We start from the raw sequence: 13,336 nt of genomic DNA, 5'->3' as shown, positions 1-13,336 counted from the left end.
CTGAAAAGAAATATCCCTCTCAGCTATGGTAACAGATATCTATACAACCAAGCTTGATGCGGATCATTGGTCATTTTCAAGTGCAGGTTGTATTTGCAGGTTTTTAAGTGTATCTAAGATTTGACCAAAGAGTTTTATCCACTACTACAAAAGCAAAGCAACGTCCTCCTGTTGGTAAATTTATGGAGTATTTGACTACTACAGAAATGATCCAAACCCAAAGGTTTTGTACTGACTTCTTATATGAATGTTTATGATACTACTTTTAAGTATCGAATAGGGAAACCAGTAAAACAGTACCTGATGATGAGTATTATTTTATAGTTTATCATAATGTATAGCTTAATTATAGTTTAATTTCTCTTAATTTCTAGCTATCTATTCTTAGATAAGGTGAAAGTACATTTGTGAAAACGTATTACTATCATGTGCTTGCCGTCTGTAAAAACTTTAAAAGGATCAATGTGGTTTTATGACCCTTTATAGCATAAAATGACTTTGCAAATGTTAACTTAAGAATTTTTGTGTAGGAAAGAATCAAAATACATATTTTTCCGCCTCCTGTGTAAGGATGGATGGAGGGTCTATTAAGATTAGTGCAGTGGAAAAGTTGGCAGTGCAGCTGGATGTTCTGCTTACTGTTATCCACAGAAGAGATTTTGTTAAAACAGAAAATGTATGTATTTTCCATTGTCTTACTAGCATCTCTTTTATAAGCAGGAAGGGTATTTTGGTGCCCATTGTAAAGTGGATTTATGATATGTATGCTTAACTCATAACTGGAATGAGTCTAATAACATTAAGCATTTCTTGTGAACTAGTAAGAATTCCCCTTAGATAACCAGTTTGCCATCACTACTGACCCAACCTGGATAACACATAAAAGAAAGCTATTTTTTTCTACAAGTCACAATTTTTTGTCTCTAACTGTTCATTAGGAATGTGTGCCAGGACTGTTCTCCTTAATTCAGATGTAATTTTGTATCTTCTTGCTGTCATTACTTTTTTTAACAGAAAGGATGTGGATACCATCTTGACCTACTCATGGTGGCAGTCATGCTTGGAGTGTGCTCTATTATGGGATTGCCGTGGTTTGTTGCAGCCACTGTCCTCTCTATTTCCCATGTGAACAGCTTAAAACTGGAATCGGAGTGCTCTGCTCCAGGGGAGCAGCCAAAATTTCTTGGAATCCGGGAGCAAAGAGTCACAGGGCTTATGATTTTTGTCCTTATGGGCTCATCTGTCTTTTTGACAAGTATCCTGAAGGTAATTTGGGGAAGTAAGGAAAAGCTAAAGAATACTGCACTGCACTGAACGTTTTACTGTTGTTACTGTATTATTATACTAACTAGCATAATGTTACACAATGGTAATCTAAAGTGGAATTCTAATTTTGCATAATAAAATGGCTAGGGACATCTAACATCTTTAAAACAAAAACCTTGTAGTGAAAATCTGGCCTGACTGAAGTCAAAGGGAATTCTGCCATTGACCTGTAGTATATGAAGATTCACCCTTTGTCTATTCTTTGGGCGCATGGCAAACTATCATGAAACAGTCTTGCTAAGTTATACCAATAAGTAAATTTATTTAGAAAATTTAAACACATTTTGTGGTTTCTGGGTAATTTAAAAATATTTTCACAGTTGCAAGAGAAGTTCTGTGGTTCACTTCTTGGAAATGAACATGAAAATTCTCTCATTCTGCCTGCATACTCAACACAGCTCACCAGTGTCCTGAAACTGGGTGTCTAGTTATATAGAACCGTAGAATCGTTTAGGTTGGAAAAGACTTTTAAGATCATCAAGTCCAACTGTTAATATGCATTATATAAATATATATGCATAATATGCAATTATATGCATATATAATACCATCTATATACATAATACTTACTGTTTTTAAGAATTACCTGGCCTCTGTGAAATCAGTGAGAGTTTTGCCACTGGCTTCAGTAAGACCAGAATTTAGACTTGTGTGTTGTCACAGTGAAGGCAATAAGCCCTTAGAACTTGTACTTCCCAGTTGTATTTTGTTAAGTATATCATAAAACCTTCACTTTGAAAACACACAGAACATGTGTTTTGTGTATTTAGTATTTCAAACAGATACTTATCTATGGAAATATTCCTTTTACCTACACACTGTATACTGAGAGCCTGAACATTTAAAATAGTCTCTTACAAAATCATTCCATAAAAGTCATTCACCCATTTTAAAATGGTTACAGAACAGAACATTTCTTTAAACAGTATGAAGTATTTTGTGTATGTCTTGGAACATTTTTCTGAGGATTATAGCTTTACTATTCAGATGCTCTCCTGAGCAGCCTTTTAAAGTAAAGAATTTAAGTGTGTATCAAACATTTTCATTTTTTGGATAGTTCTGTTTATTTTATAAATAGTGAATAAAGTATATTGTAATAACTGGCCGTGAGAGGAAAATAAAACTATAGAGCCAGATTCTTCTTTTGCTTTATACTCTGAGAAACATTATTAATTTGTAATTGAGTGACTCTGAATTTACAAGTTGTCTGATTAATGCAGGCATATGGCACTTTGAATTTCAACTGTTTAGAATGTCTTTCTAGAAGCATTTAAAATTGTTAAATGGTATTTAATATGCTCTTTCCTTTCTCTGCTTGTTGTGCAGTTTATTCCTATGCCAGTACTTTATGGAGTATTTCTTTACATGGGTGCTTCATCTCTAAAGGGAATTCAGGTAAAATGGATTTATGAGTGTGTTACTGATGCTGCTTTCTATAAAATGTGTAGCTATTCTTCTTATATTATTTTACTATCTTTTGTGTATAATCTTAAAGGAATGTTGCCAACCTTAAGTTCTTGGAAGTGACTTACTTAAAAAGGAAAATGGATTCTCTCTAAATAGAGTATTCCCTTTAGGTAACATGCTCCAATTTTTTATTTTTTATGTGCCGATTTTTCTGTTGTCCCTTGTTATCAAAAGAATTTTGGCTGAGCCTAAAAACTGAGTAACAGCTATCAGGATCTCTTCCCTCTCCCCTGCCTCCCCATTCACTTGCTTGCCTGCTGCCTTTTCAGATTCCAAGTTAGTGCCTTTGTAGTGGTACGCTTGATCTTGAACTTTGCCTATATGAGGCTTTTGGCTAACTTGCCCTAAAACTAACATAGGTGAGATTTTGAAGATATTTCCTGTGCAAATAAATGCCCCAGGCAGGGAAGTGGAACTGTTGCAAGTCCCATGCTACGTAATTTCTGGCCTCAGGGATGAAGGGCAAGTCTAGTGGAAGGGCAGCATTCCTGCAGCGGCCTTAAGTAGGAGCCCCTGGCAGAAGCCAGGCACTCCAGCATTCAGGTCAGGGTTGGTAATGGTATCCTATGTACCATTTCTTCTGGATGACTGCAGTGTTAAATGGCATGGTGTCAAATCTTTTGGCCCACCTGACACAAACACTCAGATTTTCAAGTGTGCCTTTGTTTGTTATCGAAAGTTGAGGTATTGATACACCTTCCAAAACAATTGAGAAAGAACAATCACATGACAAAAACATGAATTATACTGTGCAAAAGGTTGTCAAATACAAAGAGCAAGGAAAATGTCTGATTGTTTCTTTCATTATATTTACATTTTTGTTTGCGAGTTAAAAATGCCTTGCCTTTTTTTACCTCATTTATAAGCAAAGCTGGCAACATCTCTTGGTTTTTGACTGGTGTTTTCTATTCAGAGACTCTTCTTTTATAAATTTGCCTAGCTCTTACCATTTGGGTTGATATTCTAAGAAGTGTAGTTTGGCTTTTACTGAGGTTTAGATAATTTCAACTTAATATGGTTCAGCTGTTTCTCAGAACAAGGGTATGAAAGTACACTATTGAGGAGTGTTTTTAAGGCATGCTAAAATCTGGCTATCTTTACTTGGAAAAGTGATAGCGTCCCCTCCCTTTCTCCCTCCCCCCAGCTGGGACAAGGAATTGAGATTTGATAAGATGGCTTTTGTGGGAGGATGTGCTTTTTGCTGTTTCTGTGAAAAAGAAATCTGCTCAAATCTGGCCAAATTATAAGCCTTTAAAAATGCAGTTTGCACATGCTCAATAAAAATCCCTGAAACTTGAAACTCCTGAAGACTGTGTGAATATAGCATGGCTCATCCATGCAGGGAGAAATGCAGGGATGGTACATCACCATCATCACTGTGCCATAGCAGCTGACAAAAAGTCTCATATCAGTATGGAGCCAAATAGGTCTGAAAAGCAAGAACCTCTCGTATACATTCCTAACGGCATGGCAGTTGGCTTTCTGGCTGGCTTTTTTTCCTTTGTTGTTGTTGTTGTTCCTGGTTTTGTGAAGAAAGTGCAATAGGGAAAAGAAAACAGCCTGGGATAAAGTGTCTGGTGAAGTAAACCGGAAAAGAAAAAGAAATAAAAGGAGTTTCATCCACAGGAGATAAAAGACTGAAAAGATTCCTCCATGATCAGCTTTTTGTGTGCTAAAGGAAGCAGAGCTCAGTTGTTGAAAAACAGAAGTTTAGAACGTATTAGAAAGGCAGTGTAGTAGTGCATATGCCCAAGAGGATCAACCAGCTTCCATTCAGTTTGATTCACAATTGATTCATGTCTACTTTGAAGTCTTGCTTTGCCTAACTTTAAGAGTTCTTGACTTGAAATCTTAGCAGTACTATTTTAAAGTAACCGTTTTCTTTGTGTATAACATACTATGCAGTTATGAGCAGGATGTTTCCTGGAGTACGACTATACAGAATGTAATTCAGCGGAATCCAGTATCTCAGCACATCTGCAATAGAAATACCTAGGGAGACACATGTGTATTAAAATTGAAATCAACTTAAGAAGTATGACTAACCAAGTAATTAAACTTTACTTAAATAATACGATTCTCATTCTTACTCTGGTGGCTCAACCGGTGAGAAGATGAGTCCTTTACCATTGTTGGACTAGTATAGATTCATGGCTCTGATTGTAACTGAGGTAGTCTTTTTCTGTGCTCCTGAACTTCTGCACAGTTTCTGCCTTTAGAGTGACAAGCCAGATTCTTAGGATATTCAGGATCTCTTAGGCAGTGTCTGAATGTCAGCATAGGTGATTCTACAGCTCATTTGATGCAAACTTTTAAAAATTTCTCTTTCAGCTTTTTGACAGGATAAAGTTATTCTGGATGCCTGCAAAGCATCAGCCAGATTTTATTTATCTGAGGCATGTTCCTCTTAGAAAGGTCCATCTCTTCACTGTAATTCAGCTGAGTTGTCTTGTGCTTTTGTGGATTATAAAGGTTTCAAGAGCTGCCATTGTCTTTCCTATGATGGTATGAAATGTTTTTTATTTCCTCTAAAAATCCCTTTTCTTTTCACTTGTGGATAGTTATTATTGAAGAAAAAAATTAATTGTGGGCAGGTAATTACAATATTGCTCCAATTCAACGTTCAAGGACGATTCATACTGTATTAAGTAAGAAAAAATTCTACATATAACCTCTAGTTTGAGTCTAGGTTGCGCTCTGTTTATGTGTGTGGATAGCCCAACTGTGTATTCTCTTAGGGAAAATTCTTCGCTTAAAAAAAAAAAATTTAAATGTATTTGATGTTTTTATTTAAGGAGTAGTGCTTAATAATTTTACAGAAAAAACATTCAGTCATTAAGGAAGATTGTTCATTGCACTGAGGAACTTTACTGATAGTTCTATGGGTTGCTGGAAATAAAAGAAAAATCTATTCTGGTGCTTAAGTGATTTCTCTCTGATTATTTCACTAATTGAAAATAAAAGATACCTACTCACCTTAGTGATTGTTAAATGCTTCGAGCCATACCTCATCTGAACAAAGGAAGACCAGCTGTTAGCCTATCCAAATTAAAGGATAAAATTCTAGCTGTAAACTGTGGTCACTTTTGAAAGTATTTCTCTACAAGCATATTTGTCAGTTTTACTTGCTTAATTTCCTAATTCTTTGAATTAATATGTTTACAGGTCCTAGCTTTGGTATTTGTCCGAAAACTCATGGATTTCTTTTTTACTAAGCGGGAGCTCAGTTGGTTAGATGATTTGATGCCTGAGAGCAAGAAAAAGAAACTGGAAGATGCTGAGAAAGAGGTGGGTCATGGTTTCAGTTTTTTTGGTGCGTAGCACTTTATCAATTTCTCCTTCAGACATTTAGAGAAAATTCTGTAAATAAGGCGTATTCCATGCAACAGGCAGACTTCTTAACAGTATACAAACTGTAATATTTTCATATTGTACATAAGTCCTTTTAAGGTTACAAATCTAATAGGCTTAGGTGGGGATGTCTATTAGATGTAGATTCTTATGCTTCCATACTGTCATATAACATAGTGTCTACAGTGGTCCTGGGATCGCTTCTGAGACCCACTCAGATGATGTGCAGGGATGAACCTGTGTCTGTAGGAAAGCCCTCAGATGCCTGCGGCAATTTGATGCTGCGTTGGGACTGGTCTCGTCCCTCCTGGAGATGCTGAGGAGAGCACTACAGAATTTAAGGGGCATGGCACGTCCCAGCTACATCTCAGCCATACGTAGGTCCCATGCCATCACCCTGTGCCCTCCCCACTCGGCAGTGTCATAACTCTGTGCAGTATCCCTATTACAGTCTGGGCCAGCATTTTCCTTCTGCTACTGCAGAAACAATTTACTTCCACTTTCTAATGAAAAGGTCAATGACACTGCTTACCCCTGTTAACCAGATCCTCAGACTTTTACTTACAGCCTGTAGCACTACCACCCAGTTGACTGTTTCAGATCTGGAGTCCTTGTCTCCTTTCAAAGAATATGCATTTCAGATCATTTCTTATAAACTTGATACAGGACACATTCTTATACATTTCCACTCATAATGTTCCTATATTTTGACAGTGAAACACATATCTTTCTGATCATAGATTTCTAACCAGTTTTGCATCTGTTTGATAGCATTTTCATCTAGCTGCTGCTTCATGAATTGCTTGTTTGAATATCATATAAAACTGTGGGAATATAAAGTAACTTTATGTGTAAGGGATGGAGGCCTTTGTCCTTTGTCCCTCTTATCAGCCACCTGATCAATGCCAACCGTTAGGGAACGTCAGTACTGGGCGTAAATAAATGAGGGACAAGTCTTCATGGAGAAACACTAACTGCAGGAGCAGTAGGTAGAATATGTTGGTTATTTTAAATGGGAGTCGTGTGTCCTGTGCCAGCACTTCTATATAGTAGCATGGTGTGAGGCTGCGGCAGCAGTGGGAGGTGAAGGTGCAGACGATGCCACATGGTCTTGGCAGGATGTGGTCACTTCTAGGCAGGAAAGCTTTGGGGACAGTTGTGCATATGACCTCTAAGATGCTCTGAAGACCTCTGCAAAAGCCTGGGACCCGTGATATGTAACCTTTTGGTGGTAGAAGGGTACTGCAAAAACTAGACACTGTGAATGGATAAATCAGCAATTTATCCTTAGGGATGCCCTCAGATGTGATCTGCGACCAGTGAAATGGTGTGTGTAAGGATTCCCATTGGTAAGTCTATTTACAGAAGTAGGACATGAGCTAATAATTTGAACATGTAACTATGAAAACTAGATTTCTCTGCCTTTAGGATTCTTCCATGACCTTTGACAACTCACTGCCTCATCTGTAACCTGGAGAACTATAACTTTCCTTTCTTTGACACATTCAACATACTTTCATAGAATACATTTTGGGGAAAAGGTTTTACCTAGGTGATAAACATAATGATGATGATTTACTATTTAGTATGTGCCTGTAAAACTACTAGGGTGAAATGAAAATATGTGACTCATTGTTTTCACCCTTGAATTGAAGCAGACCAGAGAGTTGTTTCATCACAGTATCTGTTGTCATCACAATTCAGGGTAACCAAAAGTAATGAAGGTAGCTCTCTTCTTGTGGGTCTGGTTATTGGACAGAATTCCTTGTTATCCTTATGTTTTGGTTGTATGTCACTTTCTTTCTCATGCTTGGTAGGATGGCATCAGAAAACAAAACTGGGAAAATCTACTGGTGTTACTTTATTTCATTCACTGTCTCTTTTGAGAGGTTATTTTTACATATTTTGGCATTTCTAAATATTTGGAGCTATTATTAAAACTGTTCAACTGTCAAAAACTTATGAAGCTGTGAAGCCTGGAAATGACAAAATTAACTAGTAATAAAACTTCTGACATGTAGCCTAAGGAATTAATTGGAGAGTTGCTATCACACGGCTTTTAAAAATAGAAGTATTCTACCCACAAAAATATTCAGAAATATAGTTGACAAGATCTGAAACTTATTTGATTGGATCCTAATTTCATCACTTAAGTTGTTTTTATATTTTTAGGCCATGTTTTTCCAAGGCTTTGTACATTTATAGTGGATATTATATATGCCTTCTTCTCACAGACCTCCTTTGGAAGCCACTTGGACGTTAATCAATTAAGTCTTTCTGAGACAGGAATGAACAAAGTGACTTCTCCCATTTGGAGAAAAAAAATGTTGTGACTTTTAAAATAGTCATAATAGTAAAACATAGAAGAAACAAATTTCTGTGCAGAGAGGACTTAAATTCTACTATTTTGGAAAATTGTACTGGCTCGTCCAGCTAATACCAACTTAGCAATTTTTGTGATGCATATGGGGTTTTGTGTGATCTGCCAGAAAATGGTAAGCTCTTTTTGGGAGAGCCGACTCACGCTTTCAAACAGGCACCAGGGTAAACTGTTACAAAGCCACCTAATAAAGGGAAGAAAGACACGAAGGTCTCTGGGTGTCTGTTACGCTCATACACATACAGTGCAACAGTTTAGGGCAGGAGTTGATGGCTACATTCATGTGAAGGCACATTAACCTCCTGGCTGTGGTTTTCCTAACCTAACAGGGGTGTGAGCCTTGAGTATCCTCCCATGGAGCCTTGAGCTGATGTCTGAAAGACAAAGACTTGTTTTCCTCTGTTCTTGCAGGCAGGACATGGTGCTTGAGGGGTGTTGTTTTGTTCTCCCCCCCTCCAAAGACAGATTTTCTAAATTCGTAAATATTTGACAAAAAGATTTTTGGTAGATATGTCTCCTAGTTCCCTTCACTTCCTGTTACTCACAGAAATTTTTTCCCTGTTCAAGTGAAAACTAATTTTGGTGTCTTGTTTCACTATGTTTCACTGCAATAAAACTTTATCAGTATTAAAACTGTGTGAGCAAACTTAAATTTGGCTTCCCTAATTTTTGCATGTTAATATTGCAATGTATATATCCTGTTATGCATGATATTTAAAATTCACCATACACAGTTGCTCACTCAGTGTTACTAATTTTTCTCTTTCTTCATTACAAAAGTCTCCCCTCTATTTGGCATTGAAAAATAACATTAAGTAAAGATACATCTTTTAAAATAGAGGGTTTTAAATGTCAAATATTTAAACTAAAAGAGTTGAAAAGTATCTTACTTTAAGAACTTCAACTAAATGCTTAATATTAAAAGAAAAGGGGAAAAAGGATTAAGGTATATAAATTTCACTTTTCACAACATCATATCCTGTCTCCTGTCTAAATTCCTTCCTTCTAGGAAGAGCAAAGTATGTTAGCAATGGAAGAGGAAGGGACTGTTCAGTTACCACTAGAAGGACATTACAGGTAAAATATACCTTTCCTCTTTTAGGTGAGTTACAATTAAACAAATAAAATAACCATGCCACAATATTTATTCTTAATGCTTACTGAATGTCAGGAGGATATTTGTCTGGTAGTAGAGTACAGATAGGTGAACTGAACCGTATACTGCAGCATTTAACAAGCTCAGCCCTTTTCTAGTCTTTCCACGTGATCTCACAGTCCCTAGGAAAAGGACATGCCAGTCGAAGCTTTCCCTTGGGCAGGACTGCAGGATCAGGCCCTTCATAATGAACCGTGGTTTCTGACATGCACAGTACAAAAGGAAGATGTAGAGCAGCTCAAACCCTTCATCCTGATGCTAGCAGGGAGCCAGGAAGGGTTTTGAACACACACCAGAAAAACTAGGTTCTTACAGTATTAAATTTTAAAACATTCTAATTGAGATCCTATCTATGCGAGATAAGTGAATCAAGAGCTCTTCAGGGTAGATAAGGCATAATGCAGTGTTGACACAACTTAAGCATGAAAACCTATGTTACAGATAGTAGTAATACATGTGGCCAGCCCATAAGGACTCTCATTAACAGTTTTCAGAAAGAAAATTCTTAATAAAGATTTGAAATGTCTGCTGATAGTAACCTCTGCATTAATGTTGATTTCATAGGAATGCTATCTCAGAGTGGCCTCCTCTTATATTTTAACACAAAGTTACCCTAATGTCTCCTAAGGCAAATAACTGTCTGTGTGTCTGAAAAATCCCAGCCTATTTCTTACTTTTGATTCATCACACTTCTAATGGTCTGATTTTTTTCTTCTTTTGTCCATACCTTTTTGTTCTATTTTATATTAGCAATGCTTAGCTCAGTTTATCTTGAGGTGTGATCTATATTGATTTATAGTGTGTTTACTTAGGTAGAGTTGCCTGGATAATATCTGACTTTCTGTACTGTAAGGGTAAGAGTCCTACAGCTAAAAAGAGGAGTCAAGACATTGGTTGATAAAGTGGTTCCCCAGAACACTCTGAAAACAAGTTTACTGAGGGCTTACTGAATGTCAAGCCATATGTAAACCATGAAGTCAGGAATAATGTACAGGCAGGCTCTTAAGACATTTAAGACTTTATTGTTCTTAAGTGTATAAATACATATTTGGAGCAATCCAGGTAAAGCTAAGGGCATAATGGCTACAAAATGCTGCTTAAAGCTACTGATTAGCTTGTTTAATTGGGGCATTCTTATTAGAACTCTTAAATCTTTGACTTTGTCAAGGTGTTTGATTGCTTTTAAAATTGTTTTAAAGGCGGGTGGAGTTTCAAAGTATAAGGTCTTTGAGAACTGTTAGGAACACTTAGGATTCTTGTTTAATCCAACTATGCCACTGGCATGCTGTGAGATCTTGGGCAATATTTAATTTCACAGTTCCTCATTTTTCTGTGTCTATTAGTTGGAAGTGAAACAATGTATTTTATTGATGTTATTGTGATTAATTGCTGTTGGAGGAGGAAAATGCTAAAAAAGTGATAAGATGTTTTAAGAGAATACTTAAGTCCTTTTTCAGGATTTTTGAAGTTTAGCATAATTTCTTAATTTACATTGCCCTTATTTATTGTCATCACTATCAGTTTTCAAGGACTTTTGTAGAGTTAATAAGTAACAAAGACTGATTGCTCATTGTTCTGTTGTGTATTTACTTTTATTCTTGCCTAGAGATGACCCATCTGTGATAAACATTTCTGATGAAATGGCAAAAACTGCTGTGTGGAAGACATTGTTGATATCCTCGGAGAATGCAAAAGATAAGGAGTCAAGCTTTCCTTCTAAAAGGTTTTAATTATTTTTACTACATTATACTTTATGTATTGGTGCCAAACCAATATTAGTATATTTTGCTAGGGATGAGAAGGATTTCTAGCATCTTGCAGTTTTATTTCTTGAGGTTTCCTTTTATTTGTGTCCAGTCATAATATTCTGAGCTCAAAACACAAATTCACTATATACAGTTATTAAAAAAAAATCACAAATATTTGCATGCTACTTAGTTATGCTACAGTGGAAAATGAAGTTGAGTATGCCTGATGCTTGTGTAATGAACCACCAACCTACACCTGGATATTGCACAACAGCTGTTGTGTTTGTTCTGCTTGCTTTTGTTCTTTCCTCTTGAAAAAGAAGTGGTCATCACTGCCCTGGAAATACCTGTATGAAGAGCCCAGTACTCTGAATATGATCTACTAATATTTGGAGTGAAAATAATTTTAAGATTGCATCACTTCTTTTTGTTTTGCTGCCTACTTCACTTGTAGTCAAAACAGTTAAATACTTTTAAATTTTAGTCCGTACAAATGTAAAATGAAGCAACGATGTTTTATCTGTGCTACAGAGTTATTATGGGAATAAGAAAATACTAAATACAAGCACAGTGTGATTGTAAGAGAGATTTTCCTCTGTTTCCACAAATTTTAAATTTAACTATTTTCTACTTAATTGTTTTATATCACATTTTTGTCATAAGCTCCCCTTCCTAATCACTCTAGAAGCTGATTCCCCAAAGGTAAGACCCTGTCCCCCAACCTTTTCCTTGATTGTATCTTCCAATTCAAAGTGGTGTCACCTAGGAACCCAAATGACTTGACTTTGTGTAATTTTGGGGGAGACAGAATGAAAAGAAATTTCCAATAGGAATGTAAAATGTCTTCATCAAAGTCCTTAATATTAAAATTTGAAATTTATTGTGTATTAAAAATAGAAACTGTAGATGTAGTATATTTAAATGTTAGATTTCATTTATTCCTAGATTTTTTTCATTAATTCTTTGAGTTTTTTAAAATATAAAATTATATTCTGCCCATTTCTAAATCTAGTTTTCAAAACAGGCTCTATGTTTGAAACAGCTGGTCATTGCTTTATGGTGAAAAGATGCAGTAAGAGAAGAAATTTTGTAGTGAAATACATTTTTTAAATTTTGTCACCCCAAAATGGCATGCTGCCTTTCAGTGTTGTTCCTTTCCCTAAACAGCATAAACAAGATGAACAGCTGATGACCAGAGAATCTTCGTTTCAGACACCCATGGAACAGCCCACTAATGTGATCATTTTAATGCTACTTCACTGACAGTCAAAATAGCAGTGTAGTTCTGATTTGCCTTCCACCCTACACATGGGCTGAAAAAGGATCCTGTAACAGTGAAATCAGTGTGGTGCATGGGAGGAGGATGTACAGTAGGGTTTTCTTACCTTATGTGCCTCTGCTGTCCAGGCTGTGAAAGCCTGGAGAAAGAGAAGAAACTGATGTGGTACTTTCACAGCCACTGGGTATGCAGTAGTTATAATTTTTCTGCTGGATGTTGCTTGCTTTGATGGTATGATAGATTATGTAAACATGTACTGTTTTTTTCAAAGATCCTTTGAACAAAGAGCATCCACATAGACTGTGGCTCAGACAACATTGGTAAAAGATGATTTGGCTTTTCCACTGCAGTAAAATAGAAACTCATTTTCTAATGAGCAAATTTTCAACCTGTTCTTGTATCTTTGCTCATGAAAACAAAGACTCAGGTGAAAAGGAACTAAGGGACCACAGGTTTTATGGTTTTAGGTATGAGTATCCTGTTGTAAAAGAACAACCTCTTAAAGAATCTGAAATCCTGCTTTTTCATGTGCTCTAGCTTGTCTCAGATTCCCAGACAGAAGTAGATTCAAAGAACTTTAAACCTGGAAGGCTTGCTTTCTGATAAACAAAACCATAGACAACATTAAT

At 36.4% G+C, this 13,336-nt stretch overlaps 1 protein-coding gene across 1 annotated transcript in view; it reads left to right on the top strand.

Annotated features, from left to right (window-relative positions):
* SLC4A10 (solute carrier family 4 member 10) overlaps window positions 1-13,336 on the top strand; it is a 104,447-nt gene that overhangs the window by 86,251 nt on the left and 4,860 nt on the right. The window contains exons 18-23 of the mRNA XM_075511969.1: window positions 1,015-1,266; window positions 2,653-2,721; window positions 5,125-5,298; window positions 5,959-6,081; window positions 9,534-9,601; window positions 11,287-11,403. Of these exons, the coding sequence (XP_075368084.1) occupies window positions 1,015-1,266; window positions 2,653-2,721; window positions 5,125-5,298; window positions 5,959-6,081; window positions 9,534-9,601; window positions 11,287-11,403 (803 nt within the window). The remainder of the gene's footprint in view (window positions 1-1,014; window positions 1,267-2,652; window positions 2,722-5,124; window positions 5,299-5,958; window positions 6,082-9,533; window positions 9,602-11,286; window positions 11,404-13,336) is intronic.

The sequence above is a fragment of the Mycteria americana genome, chromosome 9, assembly GCF_035582795.1.
Source record: "Mycteria americana isolate JAX WOST 10 ecotype Jacksonville Zoo and Gardens chromosome 9, USCA_MyAme_1.0, whole genome shotgun sequence".
NCBI classification, from domain to species: Eukaryota; Metazoa; Chordata; class Aves; order Ciconiiformes; family Ciconiidae; genus Mycteria; species Mycteria americana.
The sequence above is the reverse complement of the archived record's forward strand: the minus strand, read 5'-3'. Positions and strand labels throughout refer to the sequence as shown.